The sequence below is a fragment of the Bombina bombina genome, chromosome 6, assembly GCF_027579735.1.
Source record: "Bombina bombina isolate aBomBom1 chromosome 6, aBomBom1.pri, whole genome shotgun sequence".
NCBI lineage: Eukaryota > Metazoa > Chordata > Amphibia > Anura > Bombinatoridae > Bombina > Bombina bombina.
The window spans coordinates 557,419,528-557,442,782 of record NC_069504.1 but is presented as its reverse complement, the minus strand read 5'-3'; the positions used below and the strand labels follow the sequence as shown (position 1 = coordinate 557,442,782).

At 40.3% G+C, this 23,255-nt stretch overlaps 1 protein-coding gene across 3 annotated transcripts in view; it reads left to right on the top strand.

Moving 5' to 3' along the window:
- NEDD4 (NEDD4 E3 ubiquitin protein ligase) overlaps positions 1-23,255 on the top strand; it is a 430,182-nt gene that overhangs the window by 326,012 nt on the left and 80,915 nt on the right. For all 3 annotated transcript variants that reach the window (XM_053717506.1, XM_053717505.1, XM_053717503.1), the window contains 3 exons: positions 3,763-3,880; positions 3,956-4,120; positions 6,146-6,211. In XM_053717506.1, coding sequence (XP_053573481.1) covers positions 3,763-3,880; positions 3,956-4,120; positions 6,146-6,211 — 349 coding nt within the window. The remainder of the gene's footprint in view (positions 1-3,762; positions 3,881-3,955; positions 4,121-6,145; positions 6,212-23,255) is intronic.

The following is a 23,255-nucleotide window of genomic DNA, read 5'->3' as shown; positions in this document are numbered from 1 at the left end:
GTTCATACGGTTTCAATCAAACAACATGACAACTGTTGCGTACATCAACCATCAGGGGGGAACAAGGAGTTCCCTGGCGATGGAAGAAGTGACCAAAATCATTCAATGGGCGGAGACTCACTCCTGCCACTTGTCTGCAATCCACATCCCAGGAGTGGAAAATTGGGAAGCGGATTTTCTGAGTCGTCAGACATTTCATCCGGGGGAGTGGGAACTCCATCCGGAAATCTTTGCCCAAATTACTCAACTGTGGGGCATTCCAGACATGGATCTGATGGCCTCTCGTCAGAACTTCAAGGTTCCTTGCTACGGGTCCAGATCCAGGGATCCCAAGGCGACTCTAGTAGATGCACTAGTAGCACCTTGGACCTTCAAACTAGCTTATGTATTCCCGCCGTTTCCTCTCATCCCCAGGCTGGTAGCCAGGATCAATCAGGAGAGGGCATCGGTGATCTTGATAGCTCCTGCGTGGCCACGCAGGACTTGGTATGCAGACCTGGTGAATATGTCATCGGCTCCACCATGGAAGCTACCTTTGAGACGAGACCTTCTTGTTCAAGGTCCGTTCGAACATCCGAATCTGGTCTCACTCCAACTGACTGCTTGGAGATTGAACGCTTGATCTTATCAAAGCGAGGATTCTCAGATTCTGTCATTGATACTCTTGTTCAGGCCAGAAAGCCTGTAACTAGAAAAATTTACCACAATATATGGAAAAAATATATATGTTGGTGTGAATCTAAAGGATTCCCTTGGGACAAGGTAAAAATTCCTAAGATTCTATCCTTTCTTCAAGAAGGTTTGGAGAAAGGATTATCTGCAAGTTCCTTGAAGGGACAGATTTCTGCCTTGTCTGTGTTACTTCACAAAAAGCTGGCAGCTGTGCCAGATGTTCAAGCCTTTGTTCAGGCTCTGGTTAGAATCAAGCCTGTTTACAAACCTTTGACTCCTCCTTGGAGTCTCAATTTAGTTCTTTCAGTTCTTCAGGGGGTTCCGTTTGAACCCTTACATTCCGTTGATATTAAGTTATTATCTTGGAAAGTTTTGTTTTTGGTTGCAATTTCTTCTGCTAGAAGAGTTTCAGAATTATCTGCTCTGCAGTGTTCTCCTCCTTATCTGGTGTTCCATGCAGATAAGGTGGTTTTACGTACTAAACCTGGTTTTCTTCCGAAAGTTGTTTCTAACAAAAACATTAACCAGGAGATAGTCGTGCCTTCTTTGTGTCCGAATCCAGTTTCAAAGAAGGAACGTCTGTTGCACAATTTGGATGTTGTTCGTGCTCTAAAATTCTATTTAGATGCTACAAAGGATTTTAGACAAACATCTTCCTTGTTTGTTGTTTATTCTGGTAAAAGGAGAGGTCAAAAAGCAACTTCTACCTCTCTCTCTTTTTGGATTAAAAGCATCATCAGATTGGCTTACGAGACTGCCGGACGGCAGCCTCCTGACAGAATCACAGCTCATTCCACTAGGGCTGTGGCTTCCACATGGGCCTTCAAGAACGAGGCTTCTGTTGATCAGATATGTAAGGCAGCGACTTGGTCTTCACTGCACACTTTTACTAAATTTTACAAGTTTGATACTTTTGCTTCTTCTGAGGCTATTTTTGGGAGAAAGGTTTTGCAAGCCGTGGTGCCTTCCATCTAGGTGACCTGATTTGCTCCCTCCCTTCATCCGTGTCCTAAAGCTTTGGTATTGGTTCCCACAAGTAAGGATGACGCCGTGGACCGGACACACCTATGTTGGAGAAAACAGAATTTATGTTTACCTGATAAATTACTTTCTCCAACGGTGTGTCCGGTCCACGGCCCGCCCTGGTTTTTTAATCAGGTCTGATAATTTATTTTCTTTAACTACAGTCACCACGGTATCATATGGTTTCTCCTATGCAAATATTCCTCCTTTACGTCGGTCGAATGACTGGGGAAGGCGGAGCCTAGGAGGGATCATGTGACCAGCTTTGCTGGGCTCTTTGCCATTTCCTGTTGGGGAAGAGAATATCCCACAAGTAAGGATGACGCCGTGGACCGGACACACCGTTGGAGAAAGTAATTTATCAGGTAAACATAAATTCTGTTATACGTATGTGTGTCTTTGTACATCTGTATACACACACACATATATATGTATGTATCTCTATGTTAAAGCTCTTACACTGCCTTTTTTCTAACACCTGAGACCTCATATCTTTGAGCCCTTATAACATTTTTGTGCAATATTTTATTTTATTCGTTTGATTAGATAGTGTTATTATGAGTGTAACTGTACTTTATAATGTATTTTTCATGTGTTTTGTGACACTTTTTTGTTTCGCGAAACAGTTGACCACAGCTCTGAAGTTGCAGTAATCATTCTAGCGTAAATAACACTTGCACACACATTTATTTTTACTTTCAACTTGTAATATGAGCGATCCTTCCGACGCTAGCAAACAGCCGCAATAATCCTGATATCGCTTCATAATCTGGCTTTTACTTGGCTATGTGTATGACTGTCTTCAGGATTTTATTTAACATTGGCGTCTTTGTTATTGGTTTTATGTTAAGGTTCTCTTTTACTCTATGAGTAGCATTTTTACACCACTGTACCACAAACACTATCCTTTACTTCTGCTATTTGGGGCAAAAATTATGTTGAATTTTCTGGAAACTGTCACAGCTTCTCTCGTATTCAGCATGTTTGCTTTGTTGGTAGAGTTAAATTTACAGAGGGCAGACATTGTAAGTGAAGAAACACTTGTCCAAGCACAATGATCTAAAGCTCTCTGCTCAGGTGAGATGATCTATGAAGTCTCGTCAGTACGGCGAGGTCCCTCAAACACAAATTTTACCTTGAGAGATGTTTATCTCACTATGCAGGGTTCTGTATGTGAATGTTTGACTCCTATTTTACAATATAAGGTCTAAAAAAAATCTCAAAGATTTTGTGTGACTTCTCTTCCCACCAGTGAGTTTTTGATCATTAGACCCTTAGACACCACTAAGATGGATTTCAAGGCTAACTCACGTGAAACTTGCAGATGACAAAAAACACATTTACTCAGTCATTAAAATGTTTATCTACATTTGCAGTTGCATTTAATTCCATACTTGTCAGTTGAAGCAACCGCTGCTTTACTTTATTGTTGGCCCCATAGCTGTTCCTTATATAAAGGTATGTGGAAAACACTGACAAAGTGTTTTTATAGAATTATTGCATGTATACACAATATAAATGCTTCTATTTACATTTGAAATTCACCCATACACATTTTAAGTATTGGCTTATCTATCCCTTTAAAGGGACAGTAAAATCAAAATTAAAATTAAATTGGTTGGATAGAGCATGGAATTTTAAAAAAGAATCCAATTTACTTTATCAACTTTGCTTACGTCTCTTGGTATACCTTGTTAAATAGTAATCCTAGATAAGCTCAGGAGCGTGCACGTGTATTTAGCCACGTTGCTGCATTGTTTGTAACAATGTTTATATCCGTGTTATACATAATTGCAAACTCTGCTGTCATAAGCTTCTATAGACACGTGCATGCTTCTAAGCTTATATCGGCCTACTTAGGTTTACTCTCAACAAACGATACCAAGAGAAGCAAAGCAAATTTGGTAATAGAAGTGAATTGGAAAGTTGTTTAAAATTGAATGTTCTATCTGAATCATGAACATTTATTTTGACTTTACTGTCCCTTTAAGCAAACAGGCTGTTTAACAAATCATGTCTAGCACTTTTACTACTAATAGGTAACCTAATTTTGTTAAAATTCCACAGTGATGGAACTGCTGGTCCAGAAAGTGGGAATGCTCAGTTCCAAGAACAGCACGCATTCACAATGCGGAGGCAAATTTCTGAAGAAACAGAATGTCCAGAAACCAGAGATTCTCCAGAGGTATAGCACAAGTGATGTAATCAAGCAATCAAACTGCTTTATACATGAGTATTAATTTCTATCATTTTCCCACAGAGTTGGGAAATTATTACAGAAGATGAAGCAACTGTATACAGCAATCAGTCTGTTCAGCCACATTTTGCTGGAAACAATGACGTCCAATCACAAATCACAGAAGAGCTCAGTGCGAGACTTAACATATCAGTGAATACACTTAACGGCAGACCGAGCTCCAGCACAGTAAGTCCGGTTGTAAACTCATATACAGTACAAGCTTGTGCCCGGGCTAGATTGTATTCCAGTTGGAAATTTAGATAACTTGTGGTAACAACAAAAATATCAATTAAAATCTATGAACAAGTAGACATGAACTCCACTCCTGATATTTACATATTTGGAATTTGCATTCAGTGGAGTTCACCCTCTTACCAGTTCACATTCTCTCTACAAATGCAATAGGGATAATTATATGGTTTATATTCAGAGCATTGCAAAGTACTGCAGAACATAATTCTGATCAGTCATTCAAGATCAGGCTTTGTGTAAAAGTGCTATCAGACATTATATGCAGACATTTAAATGTTCTGTTCCTTTATCAATAAGTCTTTATCATCATATAAGGCTACAGTTTTCTAGAATGGACTGATAGAAGCGTAAAGTTACAAAAGATGTTTCTAATGGAAGACATTCCGTTCTAAAATGAAAAACGGCACAACCATTTGAATGGAATCGATTGCTTGCCAATCCATTTTCTATAGCTTTAAAATAATGCAAACTGTTTGGTCAAAATACTAACAATCCCAATCCTCAAAATCACTTGGTTTCATTTTGAAGTTAATATGAGTAAGGCCTTAAACAAGATGGCATTTGAGTTGAAAATTGGGCATGGTTTCCTGTAGAGCCGAGACTAACTGCATGAAATCTATGGTGTGTATGTTTATCTTCCATAATTATGGCCTGTTAGAGTTAGCACCGCTCTAAGTAATCTTAGTTGGCTTAGGCAATTTGCAGCATCTTGAAAACTTGGTTTACACAATTTGCTCTACAACCTGAGCTATGTATTGCTGTGCAGAATATAAACATATGTATTGCACACATATTACACACCTTAACATTACAGCTGAAGAAGCATTTTTATATTACTTCCTGCTTCCCTCTACTAAGTGTTGTGTTTTTTTTTTACTGCTCTTACAAAGTTGCAGTACAGCCTATTGGATACCTGAGGTATTGAAGATTATACCCGAGTACTACTGTGCCTATGCAATCAAGGAGAGTTTTCATCTGTTATATTAACGTGTGGTGTATGTGTACATACTTTAAGTAATCTCACAATATCCTTCACTATACATGTGTCCTCAGTGTTTTAGCAAGAACTGATCTACCTTACTATTCTCACACTTTGCTTGTTATGTCTATTGTAATCTTCAGTGTATTTCACTCAACCAAACCTATTTACAGTTATAAATAGGCTGAGAAAAAATAAAACCAGTTTATCAAATGACCTAAAGATGAAGCGTTTCAATGCCTCTGCAGAATGATACATTTCAGGGTTTTTTTGTTTTTGTTTGTTTCTTTAGGAAATAATCTTACAATTTGCATATTTATGCTAATGGTGCATGCCACTGTCAATCAGTAAAGTGAAGGAAGATCTGTTTATCAGCCAGTGAGCAATTAGGCCTTAAAGTGAATGTAAATTTTGATGCTAACGTGCCCAGTTTTTAATCAAAATTTACATTTCATTCGTGCTGTGAAAAAAAAATTACCTTTTAATCTTGACAGCAGCTCCAGCTTCCTCCATCCGTTGCAAAGCCTCTTCCTGGGTCTAAAATGATGAATCAGGCTTCCTCCAATCACGGCGTTGAATCAGACACTGATTCCCCGGGGGGGAAAGCTGTGATTGGAGGATGACCTATCCATCATTTCTGACATCAGAAACGGCTTGCAACGACTGAAGGAAGCTGGAGCTGCTGTCAAGTTTAAAAAGTAAGTTTTTTTCACAACAGGAGTGAAATGTAAATTTTGATGAATTAAAGTGCCCCTTTTTTTAATCGAATTTTTAAAAACGTGTACTTTAGCATCAAAATTTACATTCACTTTAACACTAAGCTATTTGTCATGAAGAAATATTTCTGATATGTTTAGATAGGACTGTTAGAATGCAGGAAGACATTTAATAATCTTGCTGTTAATTATGATTACATAGCAAGTAAGCAGATATCAAAGTCCCATTTTAATATGTTAAATGTTTATCTTAAATATTTTAAGGTCCATTCCAGCAGAAGAGGGAGCTTGCAACCTTACACTCCTGAAGAACTTCCTGCATTACCTATTGTACGTAAGACTCGCATGTTATTGGCTGTTCTGTGTTACTTGAACATGTCTTCATTACATTATTTTAAATGGCAAAACAGGTGAACACATTTTTAATTACTTGACACAAAAAATATATACTTTCTCCAACATAGGTGTGTCCGGTCCACGGCGTCATCCTTACTTGTGGGATATTCTCCTCCCCAACAGGAAATGGCAAAGAGCCCAGCAAAGCTGGCCATATAGTCCCTCCTAGGCTCCGCCTACCCCAGTCATTCTCTTTGCCGTTGCACAGGCAACATCTCCACGGAGATGGCTTAGAGTTTTTTGGTGTTTAAATGTAGTTTTTGTTCTTCAATCAAGAGTTTGTTATTTTAAAATAGTGCTGGTATGTACTATTTACTCTGGAACAGAAAAGAGATGAAGATTTCTGTTTGTAAGAGGAAGATGATTTTAGCAACCGTTACTAAAATCGATGGCTGTTTCCACACAGGACTGTTGAGATGAAGTAACTTCAGTTGGGGGAAACAGTGGGCAGACTTTGCTGCTTGAGGTATGACACATTTCTAACAAGACTTGGTAATGCTGGAAGCTGTCATTTTCCCTATGGGAACCGGTAAGCCATTTTCTTAGTTTAAGTAAAAGAATAAAGGGCTTCATTAGGGCTTAAAAAACTGGTAGACATTTTTCTGGGCTAAAACGATTACTTTACTAAGTATATTTGGCAGATTATTACTTTTAATAGTTGTTAAATCTTGGGGATTGTTTTAATAAAAACGGCAGGCACTTTATTGGACACCTTTTTCACTGGGGGCCTTTTCTAGTCATAGACAGAGCCTCATTTTCGCGCCTCTAATGCGCAGTTGTTTTTGGAAAGCATGGCATGCAGATGCATGTGTGAGGAGCTAAGAACCACTGAAAAAGCTTATAGAATGCATCATTTGGTATCGTATTCCCCTCTGGGCTTGGTTGGGTCTCAGCAAAGCAGATTCCTGGGACTGTATAGGGGTTAAATGTAAAAACGGCTCAGGTTCCGTTATTTTAAGGGTTAAAGCTTTCAAATTTGGTGTGCAATACTTTTTCGGCTTTAAGTTACTGTGGTGAAATTTTGGTGAATTTTGAACAATTCCTTCATACTTTTTCACATATTCAGTAATAAAGTGTGTTCAGTTTAAAATTTAAAGGGACAGTAACGGTTTTATTGTAAAACGTTTTTTGTGCTTTGTTGACAAGTTTAAGCCTGTTTAACATGTCTGAACCATCAGATAACGATGTTCTATATGTATGAAAGCCAATGTGTCTCCCCTTTTAAATATATGTGATATATTTGTGTCATAATGTCCAAACAAAGTAGGGATAATAATGCCATAGATATGATATTGCCCAAGATGATTCCTCTAATGAGGGGAGTAAGCATGGTACTGCATCATCCCCTTCTGTGTCTACACCAGTTTTGCCCACACAAGAGGCCCCTAGTACATCTAGTGCGCCAATACTTATTACCATGCAACAATTAACGGCTGTAATGGATAACTCTATAGCAAACATTTTATCCAAAATGCCTACTTATCAAAGAAAGCGCGATTGCTCTGTTTTAAACACTGAAGAGCAAGAGGACGCTGATGATATCTGTTCTGACATACCCTCACACCTATCTGAAGGGGCCAGGAGGGAGGTTTTGTCTGAGGGAGAAATTTCAGATTCAGGAAAAATTTCTCAACAAGCAGAACCTGATATTGTAACTTTTAAATTTAAATTAGAACATCTCCACGCACTACTTAAGGAGGTATTATCTACTCTGGATGATTGTGACAATTTGGTCATTCCAGAAAAATTAGGTAAGATGGACAAGTTCCTAGAGGTTCCGGTGCCCCCCGATGTTTTTCCTATACCCAAGCGGGTGGCGGACATAGTAAATAAGGAGTGGGAAAGGCCCGGCATACCTTTTGTCCTCCCCCTATATTTAAGAAATTATTTCCTATAGTCGACCCCAGAAAGGACTTATGGCATACAGTCCCCAAGGTCGAGGGGGCGGTTTCTACTCTAAACAAACGCACTTCTATTCCTATAGAAGATAGTTGTGCTTTCAAGATCCTATGGATTTAAGGTTAGAGGGTTTGCTTAAAAAGATGTTTGTTCAGCAAGGTTACCTTCTACAACCAATTTCATGCATTGTTCCTGTCACTACAGCTGCGTGTTTCTGGTTCGAAGAACTAGAAAAGTCGCTCAATAAAGAATCTTCGTACGAGGAGGTTTTGGACAGAGTTCAAGCTTTTAAATTGGCTAACTCTTTTATTTTAGATGCCGCTTTGCAATTAGCTAGATTAGCGGCGAATAATTCAGGGTTTGCTATCGTGGCGCGCAGAGCGCTTTTGCTTAACATCCCTTTCAAGGGTAAAACACTGTTTGGCCCTGACTTGAAAGAGATTATTTCAGACATCACTGGGGGAAAGGGCCACGCCCTTCCTCTGGATAGGTCTTTTAAGGCTAAAAATAAACCAAATTTTCGTCCCTTTCGCAGAAACGGACCAGCCTCAAATTCTACACCCTCTAAGCAAGAGGGTAATACTTCTCAAACCAAGCCAGCCTGGAGGCCGATGCAAGGCTGGAACAAGGGTAAGCAGGCCAAGTCACCTGCCACTGCTACCAAAACAGCATGAAGTGTTGGCCCCCGATCTGGGACCGGATCTGGTGGGGGGCAGACTTTCTCTCTTTGCTCAGGCTTGGGCAAGAGATGTTCAGGATCCTTGGGCGCTAGAAATAGTTTCTCAAGGTTATCTCCTGGAATTCAGGGAACTACCCCCAAGGGGAAGGTTCCACGGGTCTCAATTATCTTCGAACAGGCATTCTTACACTGTGTAGAAGACCTGTTAAGCATGGGAGTGATTCATCCTGTTCCATTAGGAGAACAAGGGATGGGTTTTTACTCCAACCTGTTCATAATTCCCAAAAAAGAGGGAACATTCAGACCAATTTTAGATCTCAAGATTCTAAACAAGTTTCTAAGGGTTTCATCGTTCAAAATGGAAACCATTCGAACGATCCTTCCTACCATCCAGGAAGGTCAATTCATGACCACGGTGGACTTAAAGGATGCGTACCTACGTATTCCTATCCACAAGGAACATTTTCGGTTCCTGAGGTTCGCCTTTCTGGACAAGCATTACCAGTTTGTGGCACTTCCATTCGGATTAGCCACTGCTCCAAGGATTTTCACAAAGGTACTAGGGTCCCTTCTAGCGGTGCTAAGACCAAGGGGCATTGCAGTAGTACCTTACTTGGACGACATCCTGATTCAAGTGTCGTCTCTGTCAAAAGCAAGGGCTCATACGGACATTGTCCTAGCTTTTCTCAGATCTCACAGGTGGAAAGTGAACATAGAAAAAAGTTCTCTGTCCCCGTCAACAAGAGTTCCCTTCTTGGGAACAATAATAGTTTCCTTAGAAATGAAGGTTTTTCTGACAGAGGCCAGAAAATCAAAACTTCTAAGCTCTTGTCAGGTACTTCATTCTGTTCTTCTTCCTTCCATAGCGCAGTGCATGGAAGTAATAGGTTTGATGGTTGCGGCAAGGGACATAGTTCCTTTTGCACAAATTCATCTAAGACCATTACACCTGTGCATGCTCAGACAGTGGAATGGGGATTATACAGACTTGTCTCCGACGATACAAGTAGATCAAATAACCAGAGATTCACTCCGTTGGTGGCTGACCCTGGACAACCTGTCACAGGGAATGAGCTTCCGCAGACCAGAGTAGGTCATTGTCACGACCGACGCCAGTCTGGTGGGCTGGGGCGCGGTCTGGGAACCCCTGAAAGCTCAGGGTCTATGGTCTCGGGAAGAATCTCTTCTCCCGATAAACATTCTGGAACTGAGAGCGATATTCAATGCTCTCAAGGCTTGGCCTTGACTAGCAAAGGCCAAATTCATAAGGTTTCAATCAGACATCATGACGACTGTTACATATATCAACCATCAGGGGGAAACAAGGAGTTCCCTGGCGATGGAGGAGCATCCGGGGGAGTGGGAACTCCATCTGGAAATCTTTGCCCAAATAACTCAATTATGGGGCATTCCAGACATGGTTCTGATGGCCTCTCGTCAGAACTTCAAGGTCCCTTGTTACGGGTCCAAATCCAGGGATCCCAAGGCGACTCTATTGGATACAATAGTAGCACCTTGGATCTTCAACCTAGCTTATGTATTCCCACCGTTTCCTCTCATTCCCAGGCTGGTAGCCAGGATCAATCTGGAGAGGGCTTCGGTGATCTTGATAGTTCCTGTGTGGCCACGCAGGACTTGGTATGCAGACCTGGTGAATGTGTCATCGGCTCCACCATGGAAGCTACCTTTGAGACAGGACCTTCTTATTCAGGGTCCATTCGAACATCCGAATCTGGTTTTCCTCCAACTGACTGCTTGGAGTTTGAACGCTTGATTTTATCAAAGCGTGGGTTTTCAGATTCTGTAATAGATACTCTTATTCAGGCTAGAAAGCCTGTAACTAGAAAAATTTACCATAATATATGGAAAAAATATATCTGTTGGTGTGAATCTAAAGGATTCCCATGGAACAAGATAAAAATTCCTAAGATTCTTTCCTTTCTACAAGAAGGTTTGGAGAAAGGATTTTCTGCAAGTACAGATCTCTGCTTTATCTGTTTTACTTCACAAAAGGCTGGCAGCTGTGCCAGACGTTTCAGCGTTTGTTCAGGCTCTGGTTAGAATCAAGCCTGTTTACAGACCTTTGACTCTTCCCTGGAGTCTTAATCTAGTTCTTTCAGTTCTTCAAGGGGTTCCGTTTGGACCCTTACATTCCGTAGATATTAAGTTATTATCTTGGAAAGTTTTGTTTTAGGTTGCAATTTCTTCCGCTAGAAGAGTTTCTGAGTTATCTGCTCTGCAGTGTTCTCCGCCCTATCTGGTCCATGCAGATAAGGTGGTTTTACGTACTGAGCCTGGTTTTCTTCCGAAGGTTGTTTCCAAAAAAAATATTAACCAGGAGATAGTTGTACCTTCTTTGTGTCCGAATCCAGTTTCATAGAAGGAACGTTTGTTACACAATTTGGACGTTGTCCGTGCTCTAAAATTCTATTTAGAGGCTACTGAAGATTTTAGACAAACATCTTCTTTGTTTGTTGTTTATTCTGGTTAAAGGAGAGGTAAAAAAGCAACTTCTACCTCTCTTTCCTTTTGGTTTAAAAGCATCATCAGATTGGCTTTTGAGACTGCCGGACGGCAGCCTCCTGAAAGTATCACAGCTCACTCCACTAGGGCTGTGGCTTCCACATGGGCCTTCAAGAATGAGGTTCCTGTTGACCAAATTTTTTTTAAATTATATACTTTTGCTTCTTCGGAGGCTATTTTTGGGAGAAAGGTTTTGCAAGCCGTGGTGCCTTCCGTTTGGGTGACCTGATTTGCTCCCTCCCTTCATCCGTGTCCTAAAGCTTTGGTATTGGTTCCCACAAGTAAGGATGACGCCGTGGACCGGACACACCTATGTTGGAGAAAACAGAATTTATGCTTACCTGATAAATTACTTTCTCCAACGGTGTGTCCGGTCCACGGCCCGCCCTGGTTTTTTAATCAGGTCTGATGAATTATTTTCTCTAACTACAGTCACCACGTTACCATATGGTTTCTCCTATATATATTTCCTCCTGTCCGTCGGTCGAATGACTGGGGTAGGCGGAGCCTAGGAGGGACTATATGGCCAGCTTTGCTGGGCTCTTTGCCATTTCCTGTTGGGGAGGAGAATATCCCACAAGTAAGGATGACGCCGTGGACCGGACACACCGTTGGAGAAAGTAATTTATCAGGTAAGCATAAATTCTGTTTTTATAAAAATGAGATAAGTGCTTAACCCCTTGAGTGTTAATGACGGCTCTGAGCCCTCACAGAGTTTCCCACTCTGGTGCTAATGACGGCTCAGTGCCGTCACTAGCACTCTCCCAACTTGAGGGAGATCTGGGGGCTCCCACCTGCTCCTACCCCGGCGATCAGTGCTACATAATGAAAGGCATCGTCGGGGCTTCCGTTTTGCGTGGTGACGTCACGCGCAATAAACGTGATGACGTCACCGCGCAACTTTATTTAACATTAACAATGTTAAATATAGGAGCAGGGGGCATGCTGCTTAGAAGCCTGTATCTCAGGCATCTAAGCAGCTACAGACCCCCAAGACCCACCGTTGGAAAGGTAATCGCCTAACCTTTCCAACGGTGTAAGTCTTGGGGATCTAAATAAAAAAAAGTAAAAAAAAATATTTCTAAAAATATTAAAAATAAAAAACCCTTTAAGAAAACCTTAGCACCCAGGTGGGAAAGTGCTTAGCACTCAAAGGGTTAAACCTTCTTGCATACAGCCAGATAATTTTGCATTGATCCTGCTGGCAAAATTAGCACTCTTAGGGCTTGATTTATCAAGCGTCAGCAGACAAGGGTGTACATATGTGCCCCTGTCCACCGCAGCTCTCCACTGGCGGACAGAATTCCATTGGCGGAATTGAGCATAGCACAAGAGCGCTATTTTGCGCTCTTGTGCAACGCCGCTTCCTGCCCGTGCACAGCCACTCACGCATGGGCAAAAGCTGTCAATCTCCCTGGTCGGACGAGACCAGGGAGATTGAAATTCTCCACCTAAAAAAAGAGGATAGGAAGCAGCAGTCTGATGACCGCTGCTTCATAAATACGGACTGCAGGTTCTCTTGTGAGAACCTGCAGTTGAAGAGCAGAAGGCGGCTTGATAAACTGAGCCCTTACTGTTGCAAACAGAATACAACAAGTTTGGCTGAGGAAGTGGGAACCAGGCAAAAGTATTATATTGCTGTATTTCTGCATCTAGGCTATAGGTTAGACAACCAAGTTTTCCATAAAGGGACAGTAAACACTTTGTACTTAAGAGGCATTTCTATTGTGCTGCTATGGAATAATAAAAACAAACAGGATGATCTTCTTTGGTAAATCCTCAATTTATCATTTTAAATAACAGGAACAGACAGTGTCACGACGTTTCGGGGCGATGCCCCTTAATCATGTGATAAAAACAATCATTGCACACCTGGGTTATATAGGCAAGTACCTGGGAATTAACCCTTACATTCTCAGAGCAATCAAAAACATGAGTATAGCGCCCTCTTGTGTCCCAGTGTGTGTAAGAAACAATTAAAAACAACTATTTAGAGGCCTAAATAAACAGGACTTGTACTCAAAATTACACCCTAACATTCAATCAGTAATGTGTACAACAAAGTAATGGTCAAGGACTAAATCAATTAACTGACATGTAGTAATGCTAAATGTGATAATACACTATTACAGTTATATATTAAATATTAAACAGTATAAACATAAGCAGTCAGAATAGAAAAAGTACTTGTGTGGCTTCAAAAACAGCAACTTCAAACTCCACATCAGCAGAACAGATAGAACACTACTCAATAGAATCTGAAACATAAAAAAATAAAAAAGCAACATGAAGGAATTAATTACATAGGATGATAGAAAAGTAACAACTTAATAAAATGGTGTCCAGTCAATTTCTCTATTCATCCCCTTAGGTTCCATATACTGTGTATATATATATATATATATATATATATATATATATATATCTATATATATATATATCCTATAATATAAAAGGCCAAGTGTGTTTGTCCGAAGCTGTCATGCGCAGTAGAGACTGCACGAGGACAAACACCCCTCTCTTTTGCTCTCTCTCCTCCCCTTTTTGCTCTCTCTCCCCCCTCTATTTTGCTCTCTCTCCCCCCTCTCTGTTGCTCTCTCTCACCCCTCTCTTTTGCTCTCTCTCACCCCTCTTTTGCTCTCTCTCCCCCTCTCTTTTGCTCTCTCTCCCCCTCTCTTTTACTCTCTCTCCCCCTCTCTTTTACTCTCTCTCCCCCTCTTTTGCTCTCTCTCCCCCTCTCTTTTGCTCTCTCTCCCCCTCTCTTTTGCTCTCTCTCCCCCTCTCTCTCACCCCTCTCTTTTGCTCTCTCTCACCCCTCTTTTGCTCTCTCTCCCCCTCTCTTTTGCTCTCTCTCCCCCTCTCTTTTACTCTCTCTCCCCCTCTCTTTTACTCTCTCTCCCCCTCTTTTGCTCTCTCTCCCCCCCCTCTTTTGCTCTCTCTCCCCCTCTCTTTTGCTCTCTCTCCCCCTCTCTTTTGCTCTCTCTCCCCCTCTCTTTTGCACTCTCTCTCCTCTCTTTTGCTCTCTCTCTCCCCCCTCTCTTTTGCACTCTCTCTCTCTCTCTCTCTCTCTCTCTCTCTCTCACCTTCTCTTTTACTCGGGCTTTAGGACTAGTGTGTGTGTATATATATATATATATATATATATTTACTGTATATAATTATTTATAGGTCTAGAACTATAGATGCATACAGATATATATCTATTTAAAAATACATAGAACATATTCTACTATCTGCAGAACTTTGGAATGTGAAATATTTACAGTAAATACACAGGATAATACTTTGTTAAATATGAATATTACATAAATATGTTTTTACGTGTTTTCATCTAAATAAATGCCTGTAAATACATATATACACATGTAAATACATATGAACACACACACATACACACACATATATATATATATATATATATATATATATATATATACACATACACACGAACAGCAGAAGAAACCAGCAAACCTTCCAGGCGTTTACATTAAATCAGATTTATTGTTAGGTGAAACCGGATAAACAATTTAAAAGAACAATAGTCCCAGCAACCTAGGATTAAGAGAAAATACGTCCTATGCGTTTCGGCATTATGCTGCCTTAGTCATGGACACAACTAGTAATGGATACAAAAGCTTCTTAAATACACCTGAGTCCTCAGGTGCAGCTAATCCTAGGTAATGAACTTAAAGGGACAGACCATAGTTTATAAATATTCACATACATATATAGTATGATGCAAATCCATAAAAATAAATAAATGGGTATTACAAAAATAATATATATGTACATAAATTAATCACTATGCTGAGGCAGAGAAATGTATTGACCAAATAGAATGACAAAAGAACATATATATGTAATCTCGCCGTTAGATGACAAGAAAAGTATTAAACTAGATGGTCAGTGCATACCCACAGCATGTTACCTATACATGTTAAATAATATATAAATCATATTTAAAACAGAGAATACATGGAATTGGAAATGATGGATATACATATCAAAATTAAGGTAAATATACAATCTAGCATAATAGGGTAACAGTGAAAAACAAACATCTAGATACATAGAGATGTGACCCCTATTCAAAATATAGAACAATACTCATATTGCCATAATATTCGGTAAGGATATGTAAATACTGTCTGGGGGAACATATCATCTAAAGAAAACTTTTATCTAAATAGATGTATATATAAATACATTAAAGTAACCTATATAGCTATTAAGAATATCGATATGTATAAACCTAACAAAGAGTTAAAATCCAAAGAGACTATATAGATCTAGCAGTGGAAGCAGATCATGCTAAACTTAACTGAAAATAGACTAGGATATGCAAGGACATGCAAGGAGATCACAGTTGGCGACTCCAAAAGTTAATAATGTCACCATCAATGTTGAATCCTTTGGGTGTCCTAGTCTGCATATTAAAAATCCAGAAAGCTTCTTTATAAAAAAGTTTAGCTGATCTGTCACCTCCACGTATAGAGGGTCTAATGTGGTCGATCACTTGCCATTTGAAAGTAGTCACTACCTTATCATGGACATATATAAAATGTCTAGCAAGGTCGGAGCACTCAATACCATTGTCTATGTTTTTAAGGTGCTCCCTGATCCTGCTTCTACCTTCTCGAGTAGTGCACCCAATATATAGTTTTTTTGCATTGGGTGCAATCTACCAGGTAGATTACAAAGGTGGAGCGACAATTAGTGTAAGAATCGAGGTCATAGACTTTTTGAGTGACATATGATTGAAAATTGCGTGAAATACGGGTAACCCACAAGAGATACAGTTGCTAAAGTGGCATTTAAAGTGTCCTTTAACTTTCAAGCCAGCTGCTTCCGATGGGGGGATTTTGACGTAGGAGACTGGGAGACAGTGTATTGCCTAATGTGCATCCTCTCCTTGAGACAAAGTTGCAACCATTAGCCATGAAGTCTTTAAGGCTGTCCTCAGCTGTCAAAAATAGGGAGATGCTTTTTTACAATGTCACAAATGTTGTTGAATTGTGCACTGTAGGTGGTTATGAAAGTGGGCTTAGATGCATCAAAATTATTTTTACTTTGTTGCATCTGGGAACTTTGTTCCATAAGAAAACACTTTTTATCCAATCGACTAACCTCCAAGAGTACACGATTCACCACTCTCTTGTTGTAGCCCCTATCCAATAACTTGCTCACCAACACAGTACTCTCTTTAACAAAATCACCCTCATCCGTGCAATACCTTTTTATCCGGATGAACTGGCCTTTGGCTACTCCAATACCCATATGCTTTGGGTGATTACTGCGGCCATGAAGGATAGCATTAGAAGCAATAGTTTTTCGATATAGGGTAGTTTTAACCCCTTGAGTATCAGTGTCCCCTATAAGAAGGAGATCCAAATATGGTATTGATATTGAGTCACCTGCATAAGTAAACTGGAGATTGACATCATTAGTGTTCAAGCAATGAACAAATTCAATCATCTTTTGCTGACCTTCTGTCCAGATGAACAGGAGGTCATCAATGTATCTTTTATACATCTGAATGTTGGGTTTGAATGGGTTTGTATTTCCAAAAACTTGGTACACCTCCCACCAACCCATAAAGAGGTTGGCGTAGGCTGGGGCAAACTTAGCCCCCGTAGTTGTGCCACGCTTCTGGAGATAGAAAGTCCCACTAAACTGAAAGAAGTTATGGGTAAGTAAAAAATCCAATGTCTGCAGCAGAAAAGTTTTGAGGATATCATCATAGTTGCTAAAAGTATTTAACATATATGCAACTGCCTCTAAGCCACTTGAATGAGGAATGGATGAGTATAGGCCAACAACATCCACAGTTAACCATTCTGATTGATCCTCCCAGGTTATCTGTTGCAGACAATTGAGGAGGTGTTTTGTGTCTTTCAAGTACGAAGGGAGATTGTATACAATGGGTTGGAGGAGAGACTCCACCCAGGTGGACATATTGTCAAAGAGGGACCCAATCCCAGCCACAATAGGCCTTCCCTTCACCTCCTCCAAGGACTTGTGGACCTTGGGGAGGTGGTGAAAGATTGGATTAATAGGGTTCAGGAGATCCCCATCTCAAGACCATCATCAAGAAGAGACACAAGCTCCCTCCTAAATTTATCAGTAGGATTACATTTCAAAATTTGATACACTCCAGAATCATTAAACTGCAAGTAGGCAATCTTATCCTGAACCACGACACACCCACCCTTATCCGCTCTTTAAAATGACAATTTCATCTCTTAATTTGAGAGATTTTATAACTGCAGTTTGCGCAGTATTAAGATAAGGGCGGGGTGTCTGGTATCAGAGGAGAGCTTGATGAGATCTTCCTCCACACTGCGGTGAAAGGCTTCAAGGAAAGGACCTCGTTCTTTTATAGGGTAGAAAATGGACTTGGTCTATACCCCCCATGTGTAAATTTAAGAAGAGCTTCATCTGTGGGGGATTCTTGGTTGAGGTCGTGTATATTGAGCAAGTCACATGCTTCATTAAAATCTACCAGATCATATATTTTGGGAAAATCCCTATTTACATGGTTGGTAACATTATCTCCAATTTCACTGACTAGTTCGTTTTTACCAAAAAAATTCTTAAGCGTTAAATCACGTACCATTTTATTAATATTCACTATTGTATGGAACAGATTGAATTTGTTAGTGGGAACAAATCCCAGACCTAGACCTAGGACTTCATGTTCATCTTTAGTCAGTGCATAATTGGAGATATTAATGACATTTAGATTGCATATTTGTTCCTGCCCCCTCTCCTGTACCTTCTTGCCCCTCTGCCTCTTTGTCCTCTTTCTACTTTTCCTCCCCCTTCTCCTAGGGTGGGATCCCTGTGAAAAACCTGTTGGTCATTACCCATTTTGTTGGGAACTAACTCCTGAGTAATGGGTCTAGAGTCACCTCGTTTATCGCTAAGGGATTCTTGTCTCCTTAGATCAGATTGGGAGATCGAAAATATTATCATTTGCTGAATTCTTAGTATAATTCCTAGTGATAATGGGATCTATGCGAGTACTGCTGCCAATTTTAGGTCTCCCTACTTGATCCATCTGTATATTAGAGTGTGGGGAGGGGACAGCACTAGTGTCCTGTTGTGTAGTACTTTCTTCTAGAATCTGTGTGTCTAAAAAGGTCACGTGTTTCTCTACAGGATTTATTGTGTTCCTGCCCCTGGATCTAGATCTAGATCTTGATCTGGATCTATTCTGAGAGGTAGTACTACGTGTATGCCAGGTGTAAACCCTATTATGTGCATGATCTTCACTATCTCTTACAAATTTCTTCAGTTTAAATTTATCTAAATCAACACAAAATGTATCCACAGACTCTTTAAGCATCAAGTCCATATCCTCATATTTGGGGTGCATAGTAAAATCATTTAGACGGTGTTGCAATGCAGTTAGATCCTCACAAGTCTTATGCAAAGCAGTTTCTTTAAATGTAATAATTAACTCCATTAGTTTTTTGGAGCACTCTGTTAATATATTATTCCACTTAATGATAAACGTAGAATCATCTACTTGAAAGGTAGGGTATTTGTTTAACTGAAGGCCCCTTGGAATTAAGTCCATCATCAGGTATTTTTCTAAGGCATGTTTGTCCCACCAGATCTTGTACTCTTTAATGAGGGTTCGCTCCATTTGAAGAAAAATGTCACTTATAGATAAAGTCTCTTGTTGGTTAACAAATGTATCCTCTATAGTAAGTCTGTCCAAGTCTATGTTAGTTAGCGGTCTTAAAGAAAACACATCATGGTTCTCCATAGTAGAGCTAGCTCCCAGTGTAGATATATAGTGCAAAATAAATAAACAAGCTGGGAGGCCCGGCACCCGTACACAATATATATATATACACACACACATACATACATACTGTACATACATACATGCATGCATATACATATTTAGACATATGTATGTAACTATCTCTATGTTAAAGCCCTTTGCATTATTTTTTTTTCTTCTAACACCTGAGACTTCATATCTTTGAGACCTTATAACTTTTTGTTGGAATTTTTTTAAAAAATTTTTTTTATTAGATAGTGTTATTATAAGTGTAACTGTAATTTTACATGTATTTTTTATGTGTTTTGTGACACTTTTTTTGTTGAGCGTAACATTTAACCAGAGCTCTGAGGTTTGCGGTAATCATTCTAACGTAAATAGTGATTGTGCTCACACATTCGCATTTACTTTAAACTTGGAATACAAGCAGAATTTAACCTTCGAGCAAACAATAGCGCTTCACTCTCAATCTAGCCCTTGATTAGCTAGCTACTGTCATAACATTTGTATACAATGCATTGTTTAGCAGTTGTAAAGCCAATTAGGAACAGATATGTAGAAGGTTACTATTGAGTCAGCAGAGAATTAGAAAGTGCTCTAAAAGTGTAAATAATAAAAATATATTGCAAAGTTGTTTCATTATGCATGACTAAAATTTTATATAACAAGGTGTTTACTGTCTCTTTCATTTTTACACATATAGGCATATAAACATATTTCTTCTGTTATGTGTGATCAGTCCACGGGTCATCATTACTTCTGGGATATAACTCCTCCCCAACAGGAAATGCAAGAGGATTCACCCAGCAGAGCTGCATATAGCTCCTCCCCTCTACGTCAGTCCCAGTCATTCTCTTGCACCCAACGACTAGATAGGATGTGTGAGAGGACTATGGTGATTATACTTAGTTTTTATGACTTCAATCAAAAGTTTGTTATTTTACAATAGCACCGGAGCGTGTTATTACTTCTCTGGCAGAGTTTGAGGAAGAATCTGCCAGAGTTTTTTACTATGATTTTAACCGGAGCTGTTAAGATCATATTGCTGTTCTCGGCCATCTGAGGGAGGTAAAGGCTTCAGATCAGGGGACAGCGGGCAGATGAATCTGCATTGAGGTATGTAGCAGTTTTTATTTTCTGAATGGAATTGATGAGAAAATCCTGCCATACCGTTAAAATGACATGTATGTATACACTTCAGTATTCTGGGGATGGTATTTCACCGGAACTACTCTGTTAAAGGTCACTAATCCTTTTAATAACTATTTATCATGTTAAACGTTTTTGCTGGAATGTAGAATCGTTTACATTGCTGAGGTACTGTGTGAATAAATATTTGGGCATTATTTTCCACTTGGCAGCCTTTTTTGCTTTTATTTGTGACAGTTTCGTTTCTCTTCACTGCTGTGTGGGAGAGGGAGGGGCCGTTTTTGGCGCTCTTTGCTACGCATCAAAAAATTACAGTCAGTTACTTTTATATTTCCTGCATGATCCGGTTCATCTCTGACAGATCTCAGGGGTCTTCAAACTTCTTTGAAGGGAGGTAAATTCTCTCAGCAGAGCTGTGAGAATTCTTATAGTGACTGTGAATAAAAACGTTGCTTTGTATTTTTTATGTCAAATTTAGTTATTGTTATTTTACTAATGGGAACAAACCTTTGCTAAAAGTTGTGTTGTTTTAAAGTTTGATGCTATAACTGTTTTTCAGTTCATTATTCAACTGTCATTTAATCGTTTAGTACCTCTTTGAGGCACAGTACGTTTTTGCTAAAAAAGATTATAACCAAGTTGTAAGTTTTTTGCTAGTGTGTTAAACATGTCTGACTCAGAGGAAGATATCTGTGTCATTTGTTCCAATGCCAAGGTGGAGCCCAATAGAAATTTATGTACTAACTGTATTGATGCTACTTTAAATAAAAGTCAATCTGTACAATGTGAACAAATTTCACCAAACAGCGAGGGGAGAGTTATGCCGACTAACTCGCCTCACGCGGCAGTACCTGCATCTCCCGCCCGGGAGGTGCGTGATATTATGGCGCCTAGTACATCTGGGCGGCCATTACAGATAACATTACAAGATATGGCTACTGTTATGACTGAAGTTTTGTCTAAATTACCAGAACTAAGAGGCAAGCGTGATCACTCTGGGGTGAGAACAGAGTGCGCTGACAATGCTAGGGCCATGTCTGATACTGCGTCACAGCTCGCAGAGCATGAGGACGGAGAGCTTCATTCTGTGGGTGACGGTTCTGATCCAAACAGATTGGACTCAGATATTTCAAATTTTAAATTTAAATTGGAGAACCTCCGTGTATTACTAGGGGAGGTCTTAGCAGCTCTCAACGATTGTAACACCGTTGCAATACCAGAGAAACTGTGCAGGTTGGATAAATACTTTGCGGTACCGGCGAGTACTGAAGTTTTTCCTATACCTAAGAGACTAACTGAAATTGTTACTAAGGAGTGGGATAGACCCGGTGTGCCGTTCTCACCCCCTCCAATATTTAGAAAGATGTTTCCAATAGACGCCACCACTCGGGACTTATGGCAAACGGTCCCCAAGGTGGAGGGAGCAGTTTCTACTTTAGCTAAGCGTACCACTATCCCGGTGGAGGATAGCTGTGCTTTCTCAGATCCAATGGATAAAAAATTAGAGGGTTACCTTAAGAAAATGTTTGTTCAACAAGGTTTTATATTGCAACCCCTTGCATGTATCGCGCCGATTACGGCTGCGGCAGCATTTTGGATTGAGTCGCTGGAAGAGAACCTTAGTTCATCTACGCTAGACGACATTACGGACAGGCTTAGAGTCCTTAAACTAGCTAATTCTTTCATTTCGGAGGCCGTAGTACATTTAACCAAACTTACGGCTAAGAACTCAGGATTCGCCATACAGGCACGTAGGGCGCTGTGGCTAAAATCCTGGTCAGCAGATGTTACTTCTAAGTCCAAATTACTTAATATACCTTTCAAGGGGCAGTCTTTATTTGGGCCCGGTTTGAAAGAAATTATCGCTGACATTACAGGAGGTAAGGGCCACGCCCTACCCCAAGACAAAGCCAAAGCTAAGGCTAGACAGTCTAATTTTCGTCCCTTTCGGAATTTCAAAACAGGAGCAGCATCAACCTCCACTGCACCAAAACAGGAAGGAGCTGTTGCTCGTTACAGGCAAGGCTGGAAGCCTAACCAGGCCTGGAACAAGAGCAAGCAGGCCAGGAAACCTGCTGCTGCCCCAAAGACAGCATGAACCGAGAGCCCCCGATCCGGGACCGGATCTAGTGGGGGGCAGACTCTCTCTCTTCGCCCAGGCCTGGGCAAGAGATGTTCAGGATCCCTGGGCACTAGAGATCATATCTCAGGGATACCTTCTAGACTTCAAATTATCTCCCCCAAGAGGGAGATTTCATCTGTCAAGGTTGTCAACAAACCAGATAAAGAAAAAAGCGTTTCTACGCTGCGTACAAGATCTGTTATTAATGGGAGTGATCCATCCGGTTCCGCGGTCGGAACAAGGACAAGGGTTCTACTCAAACCTGTTTGTGGTTCCCAAGAAAGAGGGAACTTTCAGGCCAATCTTAGATTTAAAGATTCTAAACAAATTCCTAAGAGTTCCATCGTTCAAAATGGAAACTATTCGGACAATTTTACCCATGATCCAAGAGGGTCAGTACATGACCACTGTGGATTTAAAGGATGCTTACCTTCACATTCCGATCCACAAAGATCATCACCGGTATCTAAGGTTTGCCTTCTTAGACAGGCACTACCAGTTTGTAGCTCTTCCATTCGGATTGGCTACGGCTCCAAGAATCTTCACAAAGGTTCTGGGTGCCCTTCTGGCGGTACTAAGACCGCGAGGGATTTCGGTAGCTCCGTACCTAGACGACATTCTAATACAAGCTTCAAGCTTTCAAACTGCCAAGTCTCATACAGAGTTAGTTCTGGCATTTCTAAGGTCGCATGGATGGAAAGTGAACGAAAAGAAGAGTTCTCTCTTTCCTCTCACAAGAGTTCCATTCTTGGGGACTCTTATAGATTCTGTAGAAATGAAGATTTACCTGACAGAAGACAGGTTAACAAAG